The sequence below is a fragment of the Oreochromis aureus genome, unplaced genomic scaffold, assembly GCF_013358895.1.
Source record: "Oreochromis aureus strain Israel breed Guangdong unplaced genomic scaffold, ZZ_aureus HiC_scaffold_58, whole genome shotgun sequence".
NCBI lineage: Eukaryota > Metazoa > Chordata > Actinopteri > Cichliformes > Cichlidae > Oreochromis > Oreochromis aureus.
Window position 1 is genome coordinate 12,436 of NW_024108956.1, and position 24,239 is coordinate 36,674.

General features: G+C 41.8%; 1 gene segment (V, D, J or C); it reads left to right on the forward strand.

The window, feature by feature from the left end:
- Positions 1-22,666: 22,666 nt before the first annotated feature.
- LOC120437118 lies at positions 22,667-23,438 on the forward strand. The segment is given in 3 exon segments: positions 22,667-22,855; positions 22,969-23,261; positions 23,427-23,438. Coding segments are annotated over 3 exon segments (360 nt in total).
- The last annotated feature ends 801 nt before the right edge of the window (positions 23,439-24,239 follow it).

Sequence of the window (24,239 nt, forward strand, 5' to 3'; positions counted from 1 at the left end):
TCCACACCTAACCTCGCTGATCTTCCTGCTGTACAGTCATTTGCCTCCCAGCCAGAGAAAACTCTCTGGCGCAGACATGGCTGCACACTGGTCGAATCCGTCTGGCGATCTCCTGACGACCGCCCATGTCTACCTAAACACTTCTTCCCTGGTTTCTAAAATGGACACATGGGTTAGACCATGCGTCCAAAGGGGGATGCTACAAGCAGTAACATCGCTATGGTTCACCAAAGGGTTTTCACAGCAGCTGAGAGGTATTGTAAAGGTGTCTCATTTGTGCGACCAACAATGTGGGGCCGCCCAGTACAGGTAAACACTGCAGCACGCCCCCACCAGACATGCCTTTTGACCATCTAATGATGGATTTCACTGAATTGACACCAGCTGAGGGGAAGAAGTATTGTCTAGTAGTAGTGGACATGTTCTCTAAGTGGGTAGAAGCATTCCCCACTAAAAGTGCAGACAGCAGTGCAGTGGCAAAAGCCCTCCTGTCAGAAATCATTCCCAGATGGGGTATCCCGGGAAAAATCACAAGTGATAATGGTACTCACTTTGTGAACCAGGCATTGAAGGAGATCAGCAAGCAACTAGGTTTCAAATTGCAAACACACTGTGCATATCACCCACAATCTGGAGGTGCTGTGGAGTGAATGAACGGCTCCTTAAAGTCCAAGCTGGTAAAGTGCTGTGAAGAAACTGGCCTCACGTGGCCAAAAGCACTTCCCTCGTGCTAATGTATGTGCGCCGCGAACAAGACCTCCAGCACACCTCAGCCCTTATGAGGTGTTGTATGGACGACCTGCCAGAGTGGGAGCAGAACCCCCAAATGGACTGGCATGTCCACAGAGTTGTGCAACAGCGAAATGATTGTGTACTGTCAAAATCTCTCCAGGACTCTCTCTCAGGTACACCGAGCAGTGAAAGCAGCCCTGCCCAGGCCAGGAGAAGGACCCCTGCACCCGTTCAAACCAGGAAACTGGGTGCTAGTGAAGGATTTCAGGAGGAGACACTGGGCGAAGCGGTGGCTGGGCCCATTCCAAGTCCTACTGACCACACAAACAGCGATAAAGGTTGGAGAACGAGTTACTTGGATCCACGCCAGCCACTGTAAGCTGTTTGGAGGAGAACCACCCAGAACAGAGGAGCAACTAGAAAAGACAAACGGGCAGAATAATCCCGCACCTCATTCAGGTAGTAGGCAGTCTACCCTCTACCTGCAACAATGCGACAAGCCAGGAAGCAGCTCATCACTGGGGTAGCTCTGATGCTCTTCAGTGGGCTGATTGTTGCCCTCTGGTGGAGCCTCTGGAGAGATCAGCAGCCGAGCACCATGTCAACATCCAGGGAGGCTCGGGCAACAGAAGGAGCAGCCCACGACATGAGAGACAAATGCCTTACTGAGTATGGCGGATACATTGAGCTACACTATACGTGTCGAGTACCCAGACCTTCAGCTTTGATCTGTGCAATGTGATAGACTGTAAAGGCTATAATGAGAGCTGGAGAGGTTATGATGTTTATTTGTGCATATTTGGACATGGCGTTCCGGGACACCAGAAGTGGTGTCCAAGTTGGAGTTTTGTGTGGTGGCATTCCAGGCGGGTACTGGGGAGAACAGGTAAAATCAACAGAGGGTAAGATAAAAAGTAAGAACAGTTTTTCCTTTGTTAGAGCCCAATTGGCGACTGGTACCGACCTGAACCCATTACTGCTAACAATTAAGAATCTGAATTGGAACCCATTTTCCAGGAGACCAAACTTCCCAGGACAATGTCACGACTCCAAAGAAGACTCCTTTTATTTAATCATAGGAGTGGACCAGGCGGTGCAGACACAATGGGCATAATAAAGGTAAGACTACATCATACATTAAGCCCAAACCACAGTATGACCCCTGCTAATGCAACAGAGGTCACCGCCACCATAGCCAAGCAAATGTTCAGACCACTGGCAGACCCTTTTGTAAATTATCTGAACATCACCTCCCCAGAGAATGTTGTGCAAGTAGAGACGGGTTACATAGACAAAAATACTTGGCTTGACTGGATAACATACACAGCCGGGTAAAACAACATGACAGACTGTGTGGCCTGCTCTGCAGCCCGCCCCACACTGTTCACTGTGCCTGCCCTTTATTGTTTTGGGAGGACAGGCCAGGCTTTGATTGCATGCTTCAACTCCACATGAGGGAGAGGGTGGACCATGATTGCGCTGTATTGAGTACTCCTTTCCCAGTGGTAAGGAAAAGTGTCACCCCCTCCCGTGTTCTCCCCAAAGGCCGTAAATTATACGTGCCTAACTAGGGTAAATGCCACCCCCGTGGGAGCTCCTGAAAGTTCATGGTGTGCTAAAATAATAAATGTCACAAAATGAGAGAATATGAGCAGCATTAATGTGGCTCGAGCCGATCTGTTCTGGTGGTGCGGTGACAAGGTGTTAGAGACACTCTGCCCAGCAGCTGGTCAGGAACCTGCACCATTGTGAGGTTGGCACTCCCTATAGTGTTAGCAGGGTCCCACGCCTCTGCAGAGGCCCATGTAAGAAGGGCCCGTAGGACCACAACGGAAGATTTTGATTTGACTAAAAACTCCCCAACTTATATAGATGCTATAGGTGTCCCCCCAAGGACACCTGATGAGTTTAAATTGGCCAACCAGGTTGCAGGGGGGTTTGAGTCCATCTTCTTATGGGTAACTCCGAATAAGAATGTAGACAGAATCAACTATGTACATTACAATGTCCAACGACTGGCCAATCTGACACGGGATGCAGTGGCGGGCCTATCCAAACAGCTGGCTGCCGCATCCTTGATGGCCTGGCAGAATCGAATGGCTCTGGACATGCTCTTGGCTGAAAAAGGGGGGGTCTGCACTATGGTAGGTCCTCTGTGCTGCACCTTCATTCCAAACAACACAGCCCCAGATGGCACTGTAACCAGAGCCTTGGAAGGTTTGCAAACACTGTCATCTCAAATGACAGAGGACTCCGGCATTACTAACCCCTTAGACGGGTGGTTCAACAAACAGTTTGGGAAGTATAAGGCCATAGTAATGTCGTTGTTAATGTCCATAGCCACTTTTATTGCCATTCTCACATGCTGTGGCTGTTGTCTGATCCCATGCCTCCGCACCCTAGTGAGTAGATTAATCACAGTGGCACTGACAAGAGAAGGCGAGTCTCCCAAATTGCAGCTTCCCCTATTGCAGGCTGAAGATTACAGTGATAATAGCGAGAGCGAGGATGATTGGGATGAGTGAAATTATTTTCCTGACACTGTAAGAATGATGCATATTGTGAAACCTTTTTGAGTGTGCAATATTGCTGATGTAATTAACAGAATGTTAGGAAGAGAAATCCTTGTTACTAGTGATTGAGATGCAATCAAGAGGGTGGGAACTGTTGTGGGATTTCTCTTTAGTGTATTGTCTTTTAATGTATTGTCTTGATTAAATGCTTTCATGTTACTTAGTTTAGTACGTCTGGTTCACACCTCATTCACGCCGGGAAAACAGACGGTGAGAAACTGGTGAATGTCTCCGAGGAGGCGGCAGCCAGGAGACGGAAGCTCACACAGGAAGACTTGACCCCAGAGTGGGGGAGATTCACACAAGTGATAGAGGGTCTTTCTGTTTAGAGCCAAGGTGTGAACTGCAACTGTAAAAGCATTTTGTTCTGCGACTGTGTATAAAAGGAACTTGAATTGTTCATTGTCAGAGACGACTTTCAGTGCCCCCTGACTGACGTCCCTCCTCATGCATGAGATAGCTGAAATAAAGGTGTTGTTACAACTCATCCCGTCTGCAGGCTTTGGTAATTAAAATTTCCACAACAGTTGCTAGGGTGCAGACACACAGCTTGGCAGGTCCTGTGCTTTTGCCAAAAAACCAGCCTAAAAAAACACCTAAAAACCCCTGGATCTTGACATCAACTTGTCTTTTTGTTTTTATACATTTTTATCTTCTGTGGAGTTCGATATGTCCAAGAAAGCTGGATAATTATACCACTTTCCCAGCCAAATGGAGTCAACATCTTTTGTTCACAAGATTCTTGGATTTTGGTCATGCTGGACCACCCCCAGGTAAACATGAACAATTAAATACACCACAACTATTGCTGGAGATTCTGAAACTTGTTCTGATGCTACTTTTGGCTGGTGATATAGAACTAAATCCTGGACCTAATTCAAACATCAGTGATTTGGACTGGCTACAACTAATTAGCCTAGTTAGCCTATGGGCACAGCTATCTCTGCATTGCTTTCCACCTCAACTAACTGTGCTCCAACCACCGTCCCAGTTAGTAAGGCTACATCTGAAGCTAATAGTGTTTACGCCCCTGTTGTCCGGGCCTCCACTTCTGCTGTTTGGGTTTCCACCTCAGCTGCCTGGGCCTCCACCTCGGCTGCCTGGGTTTCAATCTTGGCTGCCTGGGCCTCCACCTCGGCTGCCTGGGCCTACATTTCAGCTAGCTGGGCTTCCACCTCAGCTGCTCGGGCCTCCAACTCGGCTGCCTGGGTCTCCACCTCGGCTGCCTGGGTTTCAATCTTGGCTGCCTGGACCTCCACCTCGGCTGCCTGGATCTCCACCTCGGCTGCCTGGGTCTCCACCTCGGCTGCTTTGGCCCACAACGCGGCTGCCTGGGCCCCCACCTGCTGTACTCAAACTACAGTCTCCGGTAAAGGGTTTCTCATCATTAAATGCTCATAGCATTGTCAACAAAAGGACAAGAAATCCTGCTATTAAAAGTTACAGAGGAACAAAGATCTGCAAGACATTTAATCAGGCTAAAGTAATCTGAGACACTAAAAATAAACCAAAGGGGATTCTATGTGGACACATTAACATTCGCAGTATGTTACCAAAGCATGAGCAACTTTCTATTTTGGGTATCTCTGAATGTTGGCTCACAAGTTCTTCTCCTGAGTCTGCGGTTGTCTTTCCAGAGTACACAGTATTCAGAAGGGATAGAATTGGAACAAGAGGAGGAGGAATACTTGTGTATGTAAAAAAAACACCTGGATTCCTCTTTACTTAGCTCACCAATAGATGTTGAAATAGAACATATTTCTATTTAACATATTTAAAATCACTCTTTCCCCAGAAATGTCATTTACGTTGATCTGTTTATATCGCCCTCCTTCCGCAAAGAACATTTTTTATGAACAACTACAGATATTACTTAAATATCATACTATAAATAATAAGTCTAATGAAATAATTGTAATGGGAGATTTTAATGTCAACTGGGACTGTAAAAAGGACAGAAAAACACTCAAGGACATAATGGAGACTTTAAACTTTACTCAACACATTGAACAACCCACAAGAATAACGAGACACTCTAAAACTAAAATAGATCTGGTTTTCAGTAATAAGCCCGAGCGAATTATTAAATCTTATAATTTTATCACTGGTATTTCAGACCACAATTTTATATTATTTTCTAGAAAACTTATAAAATTACGGGTTAAGAATCACTTTCAAAGTTCATCTAATAGGAGATCCTTTTATGAATTGTTGGGATTTAGAGATTCTTTTATTGCTGCCATATACTCTGCCTTATGATAAATGCATTAATAACATGTTCTACAGTATTATTTTATCAGTAATATTGTTTACAGGGTTCATATTGCATTGAAAATGTTTGTCATTACATTGACCTTTCTATTTACAGGTGTAGTTATGATCAGTTTATACACATTGCATAACTGTGCTTGTTTAGAGTTGATGTTCTATCCAAGAGGGTTTTAAGCTTCACTGGTGAGAGTGTCCAGGTGATACATGTTGAGGGAAGATGAGAACATAGCAGGTTAATTGCATGCATGCTTACAATACACATAAATCTAGTAGCAGGCCTGAGCGAAGGCCCAAGTGTCTTCTGCTTCTTATTTGAGACCTGCGCCAATTCTGTCTACTTAGTGATTGAGGACGAGGGTCCATTATTAGCCCTTAGAGACCCTGAAGCTTGAAGTTATTACCTTAAAAGGAAGGTGTTATCAAAAGAAGTTATATGTCTGTTCATAGTTATTAGAGATGTACAAGATGTACCCTTGTCTGTAAACAATGACTGGACATAATGTATTTTGACCTGTATTGACGTGTATGTGGGGTGTGATCCTCTATGCTATAAAACCAGAACTCAGTGTATTTTTGTCAGAGCAAATAAGCCATATGCTGACGGTTGTTCTCCGTTGTCAATAAACTCATCGTTTGATTGCACTCTTCTGGGCCTCCGTCGTTTGTTGTCTGGTCTGCAGTTGAATGATCTCGCTTCAGAATTTATACCAAGAAGTCAGCGACAAAATGTAGCAGAAGCATTAGCATCATTTAACTGGGAGCCTTTATTGTGTAGTGATGATCCACAATTCTGCAGCAGTCACTTCACTGACATTATCAAGGATGTTATATCAACATACTCCATTAGAGGTCGACAAAAAATGAAGACAACATCTAATTTGCCCTGGTTAAACAAAGAGTGCAAGAATTTAATGAAAACAAGAGATCAATTACTAAAACAGTTCCTGAAAACAGGTCTAACTCTGGATAGACAGAGATTTACTTCAATGCAGAACAAAGTAACAAGAAGTTTGAGACAGGCCAAAGCAAATTTTTTTATAAATATAATTGAAAGAGCCAAAGGTAATGGTAAAATTATATGGCAACACCTAAATAAATTACTTGGCTGTCATTCAAACAAAAGTAAAAATACAATTGAACTTTATGTAAATAACTCTATTGTTAGAGAGCCTCTATCTATTGCCAGTAACTTAAACACTTTCTTTATTTCATCTGTTAAGGAGATCAGTCAGAGCTTTGACTCAGTCGTATGCTCTGATAATGTGAATGATGTTGGTCAAAATTTGTTCACCATCACTCATATTTGAGACACTGAAGTTGCTAAACTAATTACAGGTTTAAAACAATCTAAAGCGCTTGATGTATTTGGTATTAACACAAATTTCCTAAAGGAACATATGGATTTGCTTGTACGTCCAACCACTCATGTTTTGAATATGTCTTTCGAACACTCCATTGTTCCAACAGATTGGAAAATTGCTGCAGTTACACCAATTTCCAAAGCAGGTGTGAAGACTGACATGTCTAATTATCGCCCCATAAGCATACTCCCGGTCGTATCTAAAATAGCTGAGAAGTGGGTGGTTAAACTCCTCACTGCTCACCTAGAAAACACCCAACCCTCATTACATCCATTGCAGTTTGGCTTTCGGGCACATCACTCCACAGATACTGCCCTGTGTATGTTAGTGGAGAACTTGAAGAGCTCGCTGGACAAGAGTCCCTGTGTTGGAGCTGTATTTTTAGATCTGAAGAAGGCTTTCGACTGTGTAAACCATCAGATATTATTGTCCAGATTGACTCAGTTTAATATCTCCAGTCAGGCTCTTCAGTGGTTTGCCTCATATCTCTCACACAGGAAACAGTGTGTGGTGTTGGATGGGGTTAAATCTCCATATTTAGACTGTGATACAGGGGTTCCTCAAGGATCTGTTCTTGGGCCCTTATTGTTCTCTCTTTTTATCAATAACTTACCTGAAGTCTGTCCAAATATATTTGCTCAAATGTATGCGGATGATGCAGTTATATATCACGCAAAGCAAATAGTGTCCAGCAGGTGGCAAAGATCTTACAGCTGCTTTAGCATTAATGCACAGCTGGCTGGAGGACTCGTGCCTAATGTTGAACACCTCAAAAACTGTCTGCATGTATTTTTCAAAACGCCCCTTAAACTTGAAGCAGTCAAACATATTCCTGGATGGAGTAGAGCTTGAATTAGCTCCAGAATTTAAATATCTTGGGGTCATTCTAGACCCAACATTATCCTTCAAGAGTCACATAAATAAAGTGTCCCAGATACTTAAATTTAATAATCGAAATTTTAACCATATACGTAATAATTTAAATATGAAAGTTGCAAAAACTTATTTTTACTCAATGATCATCTCTCATATGGACTATTGTTTGACATCCTGGTCACTTGCTTGTCCAACAACACTTAAAACTATTGAAAACATTTATAAAAGAAGTTTAAAACTACTTGACAAAAAGCCGACTTCCCACCATCACTGTCATGTGTTAAAAAAACATAAATTACTGAACTTCAATAACTTAGTTAAACTTAAAAGAGTGTGTTTAATATATAAAGTCTTACACTCCCTTGCTCCACGACCACTAAAGCAGTTCATTAGGCATAAAGAAAGCTCAGACAGGACCACTTGAGCTACAATCCGAGGAGACTTGTTTATACCCCACAGACGGACAGCATTTGGGCAGAACGTCCTTTCTGTCCAGGATGGCCATCTGTGGAACAGTCTTCCTCAACCCAGTAGAGAATGCTCTACATTCAATTTGTTTGAGGCAAAGCTTAAAAACTGGTTATGGACAAATCAAGTGTGTGATCATGTATAAGTTGTACAGTTTTAATGTTTTATTTGGGAACAGAATGGTGTGTATGTGTAAGTTTGGTGATGGAGTTTTTATTATGAATGAATGATGAATTTTTATGAATTATTATGTCTATTTTTTATGCTTAAGGACAACAGATGGAAATTAGCCCTTGGCTATAATCTGGTATGTTTACATTCATGTAATTTTTTTTACATTTATGTTCATTAACATGCACTGTCCTAAATAAATAAATTAATGATAGTAGCGAAGAGTTCCAGTCTGGTTTCAAACCTTGCCACAGTACTGAGACAGCTTTATTTAATGATCTTCTTTGAACTGCTGATTCAGGCTGCTCTGTGGTTTTAGTTTTACTAGATTTGACTTCTGCCTGTGATACAGTTGATCATAACATTCATTTATCAAGGCTAGAACATGTAGTTGGTCTTAAAGGCACAGTTTTATCATTGTTCAAATCATATCTCTCAGAGAGGTCGTTCTCCGTTGCAATGGGGCAATACTCTACCTCTTCTGCCCCTATTTACTGTGGTGTCCCACAGGGGTCTGTTTAGGATCCAACTCTTTCTCCTTGTACATTCTGCCCTTGGGATCCATTTAAAAAAAAAAAACACAATATCTCCTGCCACTGCTATGCCATTGACATCCAAATTTACTTTCCCCTGAATTTCTATGTCTCTGCCCACAGCAACCACTGCTTAACTGTCTTCATGATGTCAAAGTCTGGTTATCACATAATTTTCTCTCCCTGAATGAAAATAAAACCAAAGTTATTGTTTTTGATAGTCATACCCCTTTGGGCCAGCTAACTGATACTGTTGGTCCTCTTGCTAGCCATCTCTCCCACAATGTAAGAAACTTCTGAGAATTTTTGGATAGGTCTTTCAAATTAGAGAAGCAAGTGTCCACAGTGGTTAAAACCAGTTTTTATCAGTTACATCAGATACCCAAAGCGAAGCCCTATCTTCCGATGAAAGACCTTGAAAAACTTATTCATGCATTTATCACCACTTGACTGGACTACTGCAACTCTCTCTGCACACTCTACTTGGGCCTCCAAAGTAGTAATAAACAGGCACTTTTGTTGCCCCCCACCCCCACCCACCCGCCGTGCGGGTTCATGTGCATGCGTGAACCCGTGCGCCTACCCCTGTACAAGGCACTTTTGCTCGTTCGTGTGATTTCTGAGTTCATATATGTTTAACCAGGGTTTTTAATTTAATCAATCAATTATGAAGTGATATTTCAGTACGAATTTTATACAAGTGTGGAATTACTTTATCTTTTTATCCTAACACTATAGAAAGACTCTGTTTTTAGACAGTCAACCTCAAACAGCAAATTGCGTGTGTTTTAAAAGCAGATTTTCTTCGGTTAGTTAAGCTGAATTTGCATCTTCCCAACTGTGATGCATTGCCACATTGTCTTAACAACACTGCTTTGTTGACTGTTTCAGACTTCATGACGCCGTGTATCTCGAGAGGTGGGGGAGATGAAGTGTTTTTTGTCTGTCTTGAGAATGGGGGAAGAGGCATAAAGGTTGATAACAGTCAGCAAACTCTTTCCTTGAGCCTGACACCTACGCACATTTTCATTAGTTTGTGTATTTGACTGTCTAAATTTCAAATTGCTTAGACAAAATACGCATTGACTTTCGATGCCATCTTTAAAATATAGATGTGCAATACATTATTTAATTTTGTTTATCAACCGCTGTGTGCGTTTTGGTTTTCAGTGTGAATTTATACAAACAGGAATTACTGTTGTAAATGCAGGATCAAAGTTCTTAATGGTGCTTTTTAGACACTGATCTGAAAGATGAATGTTTGTGTTAGAAGCAGCTTCGCTGGATTTGTTTTAACTTTTTTTCTTAATTCAGTAACTGTGTGGTCTTTCTGTTTTTCTGGAAAATGTAGGCCAACTTGTGAAATGAGAGCGTGCACTGCTCTTCAGAACTGCCAGCTTTGCTTCTTTCATGCGTCCTCTTTTGATAAAACTGATTTTTTTATGGATCTTAATGTTTAGGGACAATAGCAAGAGACACACTGACCTGTGTGTCTCTTTAAACTGTAGATGTTTAATTCTACGGCTACATATTATTTATCTCCCACTGTGTCTTCTTGGCATATGCTATGTATGAAGGCTCTGGACCTTTCCAAAATGACGTAGAGGCGGCTAATTTATTAAAATTTCAGTTTCTGGGAAGTTTTCAGTTTTCCCTCCTGTGTCTATGAACAGTACGGCTGGTGCAAGCTTTTTGTTTATTTGTGAAACTGAGCGTGGTTGTGGACAATTCCGACTGCACTGTTTGATTTGAGTTTCGTGTTGGATCACTTTCTTTAATTGTTAATTCTCTGCGAGCAGTGAAGACCCAAACTAGGACTTACAAGTTTTGCTGGGCCCCAGTGACCAGTGCGAGGTTGGGCTGCAGATCCCAGCATGAAAGGACCAGCCAGCCGGTGGAAAGATGCCAGGACATGTGTTGGAACTGACTTTGCTACCCGCACAGAGCATTTCTGACAGGCGGGCATTGCTTATGCATAAGAGAAAAGCAACAATACAGCGTGTTTCTCTGCTCCAAGACATCAGCAGTCCTTTCACACGGTAATGATGTGTTTTATAGCCGGCGCTTCATAAATGTCTGTCTGTCAGTGCTGATTATTCAAACTGTGTTTAAAACGTGACTCATTTGTGTCCAAAAACATTTCCTCTAAATTTGCAAAGTTACTGATTTAAAAATATATATTTTCAATTTTTAGCTGGATGTCAAACATATGATAGACTCTTGAGCATATTTATATAGCAAAATTCACTGTGGTATAACCATAAAAGATGCCCAACTGTGCATCAATGCACTGTAATGCAGGCCTCTGAACTGAGTCTGTATCCTCACTTTGCAGATCTGCTGATTTGTTTTTTAATGTGGCACTTTTTTTTTTTTCACGAACTGCAGATGATGAACTCCTCTTTATTTGAGAAAGTGTCCCTGAGCTATTGTTGCTCATACTTACTGAGTTCCTAGCTACTTCTTTATTGTGTCAGTAAACTTTCTGATCAAGAAAGGTATCGTGATTTAAAGACACATCTTAATTGAAGCAAAGGCAAAAAATTGGAATGAATTTCATGTGGCTGTTCATATTAAATCCAACAAAGAGTGAAAATCCAAAAGCTGCTGCAATCCTTTGTATTAATGATCTCTGTGTGTGTGTGTGTGCGGCGCACACTCACAGAAGGAAGGTCTTAGCAGGAGCTCTTTTTTTTTTTTTTTTTACAAGAAGTGTAGCTCATATAATGGTATAAATGTATTCTTTGTGATACTTTACAAATATGAAACTCTAAAGATTTTGAGTTCATGCACATTGTGAAACAAGAATATAAATATTTGTGTCACAATGATTTCTATAAAAACTTGTTGTTTATGGGGATAATGTGACAAATCTTTTGTGACCCTATTAATGATCAATGGTAATTGAAGAGGAAGCTTGAACCCTGGCTCTGGACATTTTCATGACAAGTGACAGCGCAGACATCTGCTAACGAGAGAACATGTTTATCATCATAAAGGCTGTGATGTGAAGCATTGTTAAAGTGTCACTTCAGTAATGCTGCTGAGAGAAAGAAGTGTTGACTCATGTTTTAATAGATGACTTAAAACACTAAACTCGTATTTCACTGGGTTATTTTTACAGAATATAACATCTGGTAAGACGATGAGTTTTACTTCTCACTGTCTGTGTTATGTGTATCTATTTATCATGTATGCTACTTTGCTCTGTGGACTGTAAAATGTTTCATTGTATTCATGAAATAAACCAGACTTTCACCGTCGGCATCTTTTACTGTTTTTCTGCTTTTGTTCACTCCAAGTTTGACAAAACCCACAGATATCCAGAGTTAACTCACTAACAACGTGGAGCAGTCTCAGTGTATTTAGCTGCTTTTTCCTAAACACAACCAACTGAGAGAAATTCTTGTAGTCCTCACTTTGGTCATTTTGAACGCTGAAGGAGATTTGTTCCATAGACACCTTATACTAGTGTTTCCTGCACTTAATCCATCACTACTATGTTCTATTTAAATCCAGATTCCTTTTATAGTTTGCAGTAAAATTTGTTAAAACATTGCTTAACAAGTCAGAAGTCACTCTTTACTAACACATTGTAGATAAGTGTATTGCTGGACAACACTGCTACCAGTCTCACACACTCTTTAGGTTTTTGAAGTTTTGTGTGTAACGGTTTAGTCTATCAAACATTTCCCTATTCTCCCCAGTATCACAACAGTATGACTCCCAAAGTACGGCTCAGTAAACAAACAACGACTCTAAAGTCAGAACAGAAAGATACAGTTGGAAGATGAATGATTGTGTTTTTTATGAGGCGGTCGCACTTTTCTCCCTCTCCCTTATCTTTCCTGCTTGGCTTCTCATGTCTTTTGTATAGTCTCGCTTATTCTCTAACCCTCAAAGAGTCCCTCAGTCTTGTTCTCTAAAACCTAAAGAATTATGGATTTGATCAACTGGTCCTGTAACGGAATTGACATCTTCCTGGGCTTGGGAGAGCCCGATTGTCCTGCGGAGATGTTTGCTGCTGAATACTCAATGGTCGGTTGCGCCTGGTGACACTCTCGATGGAGGACATTGAATGACATCTACCAATTTAGAACCACGATAACAGAGGTCGGGCTGATTGGAGCTGGCTTGGACCTGGCTTATCGAAGAACAAGAAGCGGCTACAGCTGTTCAAAATCCCACAAGGCTGGCTGACATGATAGATGATTGGCAGGGCTGTGAGTACTCAGACTGTGTTTTGAACGCAATATGGATAAGATCTTGGAAAAGAACAACGGGAATTGAGAGAATTGGTGACCAGTGACGGACATTAGACCAACTGTAAAAACTGGATGCAGTTGTTCGCACTAAACCCAAACATTCACCATCTTCACTCATGCAGCTATCCCACTGGCACCAGCTGAAGGCCTGCCAAGGTCGAAGCTGACTGGAACAACAAATTCTTCCCATGATTACAGGATTGTTGTCAGAACTCTTTGTCCCTCCTTCAAGGCCACCTGGGTCCACTGGAGACTGTTGACCTTCGCTTAACCGGGTGTGATGACACTTTCTCTCAGCTGAACACAGAACACACACACATACGCATGTACACTGACACAGACCTACACTCACCCCCCCACCCCCTTCAAACGCCTTCAAAGCTTATGTCTTCTATGTTGTGAGATGTGATGATTCATGTGCAGAGGTGTTTTTTTCTGTTCTCAAACTGATCCTGTTGGAGCTCAGTCGGGGGGGAGTTCTTTTTTTCTCCTAGTCTTTCCTCATGTTGTGCATCTTCCATGGTTACAGCTCTCTGACCTGTCTTCTCCGTGTGATGTTTGTGTAATGTATGTATGGTCTGAAGGGTAAGATGGTGCTGGCAAGGCTGGCAGCCTTAACCCAATTTCCCTCGGGATGAATAAAGTATTATCAATCAATCAATCAAACTACCCCCCTCTTCTTCTCTGTGTTGTTGTTCTTGTGTGTGTGTGTGTGTGTGTGTGTGTGTGCACCTTAGAAGTCAAAGTATACATTATCCATACTTACAAAAACCATTTGAGTTTCATTTAGAACTGAGAGTCTAAGTTGTAAGCAGAAATCTTATGTTCAGCCAGAAGCATGTTTCCCCACTTTCACAATGCTAAATCCATGACCCCCAACAGATGGTTTGTTACACGTGGGACGAGAAGGGCAAGCTTTACTTACACAGCCTCACACACTATAGATTTTTAAAGTTCTTGTGTACAATGGTTTAGCCATATTTGTAGCATATTTGCAGCTCTGGAGGCCAGGATTACTGAATTGGAGACTCGGCTTCGCACCCTTCATTCACCCGTAGCTAGCCAGGCCCCTGTAGCTGGTGCAGCCGAAGATACAGAAGCCCCAGGTACACCACCAACCTGTTCATGTGTCTAACCGTTTTTCCCCACTCGGCGACACACCCGCCGAGGGTCAAACTCTGGTAATTGGTGATTCTGTTCTCAGACATGTGAAGCTAGAGACACCGGCAACCATAGTCAATTGTCTTCCAGGGGCCAGAGCAGGCGACATTGAAGGAAATTTAAAACTGCTGGCTAAGGGTAAACGTAAATACAGTAAGATCATAATTCACGTCGGCAGTAATGACACCGGTTACGCCAATCGGAGGTCACTAAAATCAATATTGAATCGGTGTGTAACTTTGCCAAAACAATGTCGGACTCTGTAGTTTTCTCTGGTCCCTCCCCAATCAGACCAGGAGTGACATGTTTAGCCGCATGTTCTCCTTAAATTGCTGGCTGTCTGAGTGGTGTCCCAGAAACGATGTGGGCTTCATAGATAATTGGCAAACCTTCTGGAGGAAACCTGGTCTTGTTAGGAGGCGGCATCCATCCCACTTTGGATGGAGCAGCTCTCATTTCTAGAAATATGGACCAATTTATTAAACCCCCAAAATATGACTATCCAGAGTTGGGACCAGGAAGCAGAGTTGCAGTCTTACACGCCTCTCTGCAGCTTCTCTCCTCCTGCTACCCCCAAAAACCCATCTCCATTGAGACTGTGTCAGCTCCCAAACAGACAAAAACAAACTAAAACCAGCAACAAACAACTTAAACATAAAAATCACAAAGAAAGAACAATACAGTATCCACATCTGAACCAAAGAGTAAAACAGTGAAATGTGGATTATTAAATATTAGGTCTCTATCCTCCAAGTCTCTGTTAGTACATGACTTAATAATTGATCAACAAATCGATTTACTCTGCCTTACAGAAACCTGGTTGCAGCCGGATGAGTATGTTAGTTTAAATGAATCAACACCCCGAGTCATTCTAACTACCAGAAACCTCGAAGCACAGGCCGAGGGGCGGTGTGGCAGCAATTTTCACACCAGCCTATTAATCAACCAAAGACCAAGACAGACTTTTTATTCATTTGAAAGCCTGATGCTTAGCCTCGTCCACCCCAGCTGTAAAACTCAGAAACCAGTCTTACTTGTTATCATCTATCGTCCACCTGGGCCTTACACAGAGTTTCTCTCTCTGATTTCTCAGACTTTTATCTGATTTAGTGCTCAGCTCAGATAAAATAATTATTGTGGGTGATTTTAACATCCATGTAGATGCTAAAAATGACAGCCTCAACATGGCATTTAATCTGTTATTAGACTCAATTGGCTTCTCTCAAAATGTAAAAGAACCCACCCACCACTTTAATCACACTCTAGATCTTGTTTTAACATATGGCATAGAAACTGAACATTTAACAGTGTTTCCTGAAAACCCTCTGCTGTCTGATCATTTCCTGATAACATTTACATTTACAGTAATTGATTACACAGCAGTGGAGAGTAGACTTTATCACAGTAGATGTCTTTCTGAAAGTGCTGTAACTAAGTTTAAGAATATAATCCACCCACTGTTATCATCTTCAATGCCCTGTACCAACATAGAGCAGAGCAGCTATCTGAACGCTACTCCAACAGAGGTCGATTATCTTGTTAATAATTTTACCTCCTCACTACGTACGACTCTGGATACTGTAGCTCCTGTGAAAACTAAGGCCTCAAATCAGAAGTACCTGACTCTGTGGTATAATCCTCAAAAACGTTGTGGATGGTGTTACGCCCCAGTCTAGGGGTACAGGAACATAACATAAGAGTTAAAAAAGGAAGTGACCCTGCCCTGGGCCCCAAAACCATACACAGAAAAAACAGTTTCTTAGTGAACTGTGGTTTATTTGTCTACACTGAAAATGAAGCTCCGGGGTGAACAAAGGCCAAAATAACAAACAAAACAAGCTAAGTCAGGTGAGGAGGTGCTGTCTAAAACCCTATGTGAAACAAAAACCAAACAAAAAACGAACAAAAGACAAACGCTACACCCTAACTCCCTAACTGAAATAAACAGGAGAAAACAATACAAGGAAAAATAATAAGGCAGCTCACCCCTTCTGTTTCAGTGCTATTTACAATGTGCTATTTAGAAGTTAAAACTAATGTACACACTATATACAAAGCTAAGTCACGAGAATCTCAAACATAAATGTCACAGGCTTTGGAAGCCAGGGTCATGTCTGCTGCTGCTGTCAGTGGCTGCCCCGGGACAACTGCTGGTGAGGGATTTTGAGAGCAACCACATGATCAGGGGACCAATCAGCAGCCGTCAGCTTATCCAGTCAGGGACCTGCAGAGACTTAAAGACACAGACAGAACAAGAGACAGCCACCAAGACACATTATGGCCAGGGCCGCAACAATGGCCTCCCAAACGGTCTCCTGAATGGTGTTGCCGCCACTGTCTTCTGCATGGTCGGCCTCCGAATTTGTTTTGCCTGTGACGCCGCCACTGCCTTCCACGTGGACGTCCTCCTGATCTGTTTCCACGCTATTGCTGCCAGCCGTGTGGACTGCTTCCCAAGTTGTTAAGTCGCCGCCACTTTCTGCGTGGCGGGCCCCCTGATGTCACGGTTCTGGGTCAATTTGACCCAGTATTTTGAGTTGTTATGGTTTGGTTTTATTTTGAATGATGAATTATTCTTTATGTTTCTCTGGTACTTTGTGTTTCAGTTATCTTGGTGTTTTGGATTGTTTTCTCATTCTCTTGTTGTGATGATGATGATGATGATGATGATTAGAGTTTCATGTTTCTGTTATCCATGTTTTAGGAATTGTGGTTTCATTTATAGTTCAGTTCCATGTGTTATATTCAGTCTGTCTTTCAGTGTCGAGTCTGCGTTCTTGTGTAGTGGTTTCTGGTTTCCTGTTTTATTGTGAAAGTCTATGTCTTATGTTAGTGTGTGCAGCTTTGCTCTCCCTGTCTCGTTAGCCCTGATTTCTCCCAGCTGTGTCTCCCTCCTGTTGCCCATTCCTGATTACCACCCTGTGTATATAAGCCCTGTGTTTTCCTGTGTTCCTTGTCGCGTCGTACCCTCAGATTATGTCTGTGTTTTTTGGTTTCTGTATTCACTTCATGTTTGGTTTCCATGTGAACAATAAAGCTGAGGTTTTGATTTACAATTCTGTGTTCGAGTCCTGCGCTTGGATCCTCCTCTCCGCCTGCCCGCACACAGAGCCCTGACACCCGAACCCTTAACCCTTGGTCCTTTGTGCTGCCACCCTCCCAGTTGGCCACCTGAACTCTATGGACTGCTGTGCTGTCAGCCCCAGGCAGTTCCCAGAACTATATTTTGGACTGTTCGTGAGCTCCAGTGTGTGGGGTTTTTGTTTGTTTGTTTGTTTGTTTTTGTTTTTGTTTGGACTCTCGAGACTCGGCGTTGGTTCCGTCGAGTTCTGAACCTGCCACCGGTGTATGTTTTAATGGTCACGTGCTGTGAGCAGTACTAAAGAGCAGGTTGGTGTAAGTAATGACAGAGTGTCTAACAGATTTAAAAGTTAAGTTTACACTGTTATTCACTTTGTAAAACTTTGCATATTTCTGTTTGATTCAGAGGGGGATCACTTGCTGTATGATTCCTGTGTGTGTACTTGTTCCAGCACAACGGCTCTGCAGTGAAACCAAAGTCAGTTATGATGTTCTCCCTTGAAAATGTACGAGTTCAAAAGGGAGTTTACAGTGCACTTTACTTTCAGCTGAAATGTGAATTGTCAGATGTAAACAATGTGTTTATTTGTTTTGTTCTCTTTTTGTGTATTTGTTTCCTGACAGGTCACTGCTGTTGTCTATACTGACTGAGTTTAATATGTACATATGATATTTACTGCTGTCTCAGATCCTGAAAGACAGTTTTAGGCTGAGCCAGTGGAATAGTTAAACTTTGGCATTATCACTCAAAACTATAGAATTAAAACTGTGCTCTTCTGAGTACAGTTGGAGAATAAAACACCCACAAAAATAATATTTTCTGTGTCCTGTCTCATTCCCCATGACCGGGCCACATATACTATTCTTGTGGTTCGTTAAAATATAATTTCTCAAGTGTGTCAATTCTCAGGGAGCTTATCAAAAATCATAAACACAGAAATATTTTCCCAACACCTTTTACAGGGGTAAGGTCTCACACCTGTGTGACTTCTATTTTGAGGGAATATGGATGAAGATTTTCCAACATGTTTAGCAGGAATGTCTGATGAGTGTGGATTACTGGATGGCTCTTAACTGCTGATAAATAAGTAAATCTCTTTCTATGCGTGTTACATATGTAGAATTTCTCATCGGTGTGTGTTCTAGTTTGGATCTTCATGACACTATGAATGCATTGCTGGTCTGTTTCATAAAATTGCCATTACTGGAGTTGTTGGGGCTGTGTGCGCAGTGAGGTGAGTGACAAACACGTTTGGAAGCATGCCCAGTAACTTGTGGAGAGCAGTCTGTCGTGCGCTCAACATTAATGAGGTGCATAAAGTCTTTGGTAAAATGTAAGTTACAATAATACAAAGGGACTGTGTGAGGAGCAATTTTGCCTTATTTTGTAGTTTTCATGTTGATGTGCAAAGAATCAACACTGTATATATTGGGTTTTTTTACCTTTATGCTTTCTGTGAACAACTAAAGTAAGTAAGTAAGTTTATTTATTAAGCGCTTTTCACAGACAGGCAGTCACAAAGTGCTGTACACAAATATTAAAATAAACAATACAATCAATAGACATTATACACAATGTAAAGGATCAAATGTAAAGAATATAAAATACGTAGATCAACAAAAGGCTTGTTTGTACAGAAAGGTTTTTAACTGCTTTTTAAAAGAATCCACAGAGCAACTAAGGTGTGTTGCTTATAAAATCCATGAAGTGCTACAGAGAAAATTACATTTTATTTATGTAATTAACACATTTTGAACTCTTAAAGAAATATAACAAAAGGAAAGACACCCAGCTGAACTAAAATGATCCATGTAGCAAACAAAAACTGTTGTGAGCCTCATATCGCTTTTGAGCCTTGACCTGACTTTTAAAAATAATTGGAAAAAATCACTATGCTGCTAAAAATGAAAAATAGATATTTGCAAAATTCTGCCTAAACGTGTATTTTACCTGGTTAATGTGTGTGGCGGGCGTGGTCTGCAGTGCCGCTGCAGGGAGGCGGGACGCACCTAAAGGCACCATAATCGCGCTTCGCTGCCTTAAAGTCTGTGCTCTCTCTGCTGTTGTTGGTATGTGTCCGGCTGTGAGCTGAAAAGCTACGGCTGGCTGTATGCGTACAGCAACCGTGTGTGAAAAGTGGTCAATAGGGCTTTGGAGTTGACGTCATGCTGCAGTGCATTGTGGGATCGCGGCGCCATGTCAGTAGGCTAGAAAGCATAACAAGCGCACAGTGTTGGAAGCAGGACTGCCAGAACCATGCTCAAAATCAGCGCGAAAGACAAAGGGCTGTATCGCGACCGATTGCGCCCAGACGCCAAGAGACGGTACTTTGAAAAAATTGCGTTCATCGGTAATGTGGACCCGTATGAAATAAGGAAGCGGGTGGAAATCCAGGCGACCTACCGCCTTTGTCCTATCCCGATCTTCGCATACCTTGTCTGTGGAGTCAGCGCGCCACAGCAACCCAGTTTAAAATTATAAATCCCTGGAGGCCGACATCCAATTCACAAACGTCTGGGTGCAAGATTTGTCCGTCTTTATGCCTCCACGCTGCGAGTACGTTGTCGTTAAGACAAAGGTAAGTCGGTTTGAACTTGATAACTTTCTAAACAACTTCCTTGTTACAGTTTTTGATTTGCACGTACAGCCAAACCATCTATATTAGTCTTGGTTCATTACAGACCTTTTATTAAAAGTGGTTTTTGTGTGTTTCAGGTACTGCACTCACAACGACTGAATGAAACTGCACTGTGACCTCGTTGTGTGGACACAGAGACCTGTCACACGCATCTTCCTGATGTGGATTTCTGGGAACCACGTTTAAAGCAAGAACAAGACTTCTTTCTTAAAGTGTGTCTTCCTGAACTTGTTGGGAAATACTTCTCCAAACAACGTGCTGCTCTAAATAGCCTGTAATGTTTCATTTTGTGGTTCAAGATTGATGCCAGCTGTGTGTTGCCATGTAAATAGTTTGGATTTCATTTTTATGTACTTGCTAAGTACATGTGAACAGATCAAGAATAAAAAAACAAACAAATATACTATTCTTTTCTGTTTTATTGAAACTACTTCACACAAAGTACAATTATTTACAATGAACTACACATGCAACACAACAGCTTTATGAATGCTCAACAAGAGCAAGTTTCATTTGGCGCTGGTTTGACAACCACACTGGGGCACATATTCACCAAAACACAGCAAACCTTAACAATCTTATCAAGCAGTGTTGTGTTTATTTCTGCTCTGCCCTGTTCATTGCTCACACAATCCTTCGTCTGCCCTTTAGCTTCCGTGATGCTGTCTGTCCGATCACCACTGTCCACATTTACAGGTGGTACCTCAACCTCCACTTGTCCAACACAACTGCTGTCCACAGCTATGACATTGTGATTTTGTTGTTGTTCTTCTGTCAGATCTTCATCGATTACTTCTGCACGGGGCACACCTTCAGACTCTGCAGCTGCATAAAAGCCTGTAAGATAAAATTAGTGCACATGACAGATGTGTGATTCATCTGGAAGTTATGTGCGGATTAGTGTACAATGAGAGCAATTTAGTATGTTTTTAGAGGCCCATGAGCAGTGTTGGTGCCCAGTCTGGATTTGTTACATCCATTTCATATGCTGGTTTGCCTGCAATAATGCTAAATCATAAGCTACTCAGTCGACATGATGACGTGACGTGGTTCTGCAGCATCACATTAGCATGTTTTATCTCATTATCTATGACCTCAGCACATTGAAAATAACACTAAAAGCATTTTAATAGTGATATGAATTAATTTAGAACTCACCGGAAAGAAAATGCGGAGAGCAAACCAACAAAAAGCTGGGGATTGCACAGAACTCGATCCGCTCGTCTCACCGCTGCAATGCAAGCCTGACGTCTTTGTTTAGTAATATCGGATACATGGGATCCCTCACGTTGCCTCCAGGATGGAAAACGATGAAAAGAGAGCCCATTATCCAGCTTCTTGCCTTCACGATCGTGTGATCAAACGTTGCAACTGATAACACAACACGTACGAACCATAGCTGAAGCTGTATCCTGTGTCTGGCCTACTGTCATGGCGAAAAGGGGCGTGGCCCACCTCCCGTGACATCACGCTCCAAAGCCCTATAAAGAGATGCTGAAAAGCAGCGGGTCTGCCGTGGTACGAAGTCACTTTCATCTTTACGCAGGACTGTAAGCTGTCATCTGTGAGGCGTGAGCGGTGTTTGTCTTTAACATAGTTCACGGTGGAGAACAGCTGCTGACATAATGTGGATCCGAAGATCCATAATTGGCCTACCTGGGGTTGAAAGTCTCGATAAATGCACGGCGTTTCGGCGGGTACACCGGCTTCCGCGAGTGTGACGCTTATTTTGAGCGATGAAAAATAATAAAATATAATTTTATTTTTATATTTCAATATCACAATAATCTTCCAAATTAGAACTACAAGTTAAAAAAAAGAACTAACATAAATAAAATACACTTCAGCTAAATATTTCTAATTTATTTTCCCAAACCACCCGGAGCCGCAGTATAAGGACTAAAGAGCCGCAGGTTGCCGACCCCTGCTTTAGGTCAACGGCTGACCTGATTACTGCAACTTTTCCCACATCCTGTAAGAATATGTTTTCTTAGCTGGATACAGAAACATCCACACAGAGTCATTCATAGTTTTTCTTAAAGGATTTTCCACAAACATCAGCTTCAGTAACTTTTTCCTGTGTCAATTTTACACTCTCTGGTATGGAGAGATCTGTCAGGCTGCTGGAGTGCAAAGTGGGTACTCAAATGTTGGACACAAGGCAGGCAGAGTGAACAGAAAGAAAGTCGTTTATTTAGGCTAATGTTTAATAGTACAAAAACACAAAATATGAAAGGGTACAGTTAGGACCATATATATTTGGACACTGACACAAGTTTTGCTTTTTTACCTATTTGCTAAAAGATATTCCCATTATCGTTCTGTAATCGACATGGACATAATGTGGAGACTCTCAGCATTCATTTGAGGGTATCCACATTTGAACCGTTCATCCAGTTTGAGAGTTTCAGCTTCTTAACATATGATGAAGATGTTCAAAGGTGAAACCAAAAGGAAAACAAAGGTTAAAACCACTGGAGGTTTCTGAGTTTGTGCTGAAAGCTGTAACATGTATTGAGGTTTGGTTTTGGTGTTTGTAACATGCAGAGATATGAGAGGAGGAAGAGGCTGAAGGAGGAGCAACACTGTCACAGAGCAGAGCAGAAAAGGACTCCCACTGTCAGATACATTCAATATCTAAAGCATACAGAACAGATAGTGTGTGGAAGATGCTGTCACTGCATTACTGGCTCATGTTTCCTTTGTTTCTGATCACACTAACAGGTCGGTTAAAGCAGGAAGAAGAAATGTCTTTAAAGGATCTGTTTGCTAGAAATCACTGGAACAGGCGCTCACAGTTTAACATCGTCTTTAACAACATTTATCTCTTCCTTTAGGTGTCAGCTGTGATCAGCTCACTGCAGTCAAGGATGAAGAGTCCACTTTAGAAGGAAACACTCTCACTCTGTCCTACACTTACAAAGTGTCAAAGAGCGATGACTTCTTCTGGTATCGACAATATCCAGGGAACCCACCAGAGTTCCTGATCCACTTATCAGGGATGAACAGTTCAAGACCGTCAGAGTTTCTGAAATCAGCTGCAAGATTCTCCACAAAACTGTCTGGAGAAAACCGTCTGGATCTTCAGATCTCCTCTGCTGCAGTGACAGACTCTGCTGTGTACTACTGTGCTGTGAGGCCCACAGTGACAGGAAACAGCAAAACTCTGTACAAAAACCTTTGGAGCAAAGACAACAGAATACTCCACAACATCCACTAGAGGGAGCCACACACTGTTAAAATGAAGCTTGTGCCTAAGAAAGGTCTCTCTTCACTCATATGTCTGCTTTTCCAGGTGTTTGGCTGATTGTCTATTCTTTACATCACCTTTACTTTCCCACGCTCTAAAACTCAATACCGAGATCGTTGCTTTCTGCCTGCCTTCTTCAAGCAGATCAGCCTCCACTCTGCGTACTTCAGATGCACCTTCTCCCAATCTCTGCTTCACATACTTCACTTTATCCAAGCCTCCATCTCGTCTTCACCACTACCACTGTCTAATCTCCGGGGGGATTCCTGGGATCATGTCTGCCATGATGGTTCATCGGAATCTAATCAGCAAATAGCATAATTGAGTTTTGTACATCAAGAAATCATTTTCAGTTCCTTTTAATGATCTATTTTTATGGGATTTCTATGAGTTTTTTTGGTCGAGTCTATATGAATTTCACTCATAACATAAATGTAACCCAGCTGAAGAAATGGTTTCAAATGAGGAATAATTTCTGAATTATTTGCCTCATTGTGAATTTATTGTTTGATTTATTTTCACTTTATTGTTACATGCAATAAGTGATATGGAAGTTATTTTGGTTTCTGCACTTCCTGCTGGATCTAGGAGGAGCTTTTATTTTGGAGATCTATAGGAAGTTTTGCTTTGAAATGTTATGGTGTTATGAATAACTTTTTTTTAACTGTCCCAATGCACTCCTGATCAGCAGCAGAAACTGGTCCCTCTATTGAAGCTCAGTTTTATAAAATTTGTTTAAAAAATGTCATAAATCAAGAATCTTCCAAAAGCTTTTCAGCTCCCACCAAAACAGTGAGATGGATGTTAGCTGGAGCTGCTGAAGTTGAAGTCCTAACCCTAACCCAGAAGTACTGGTTA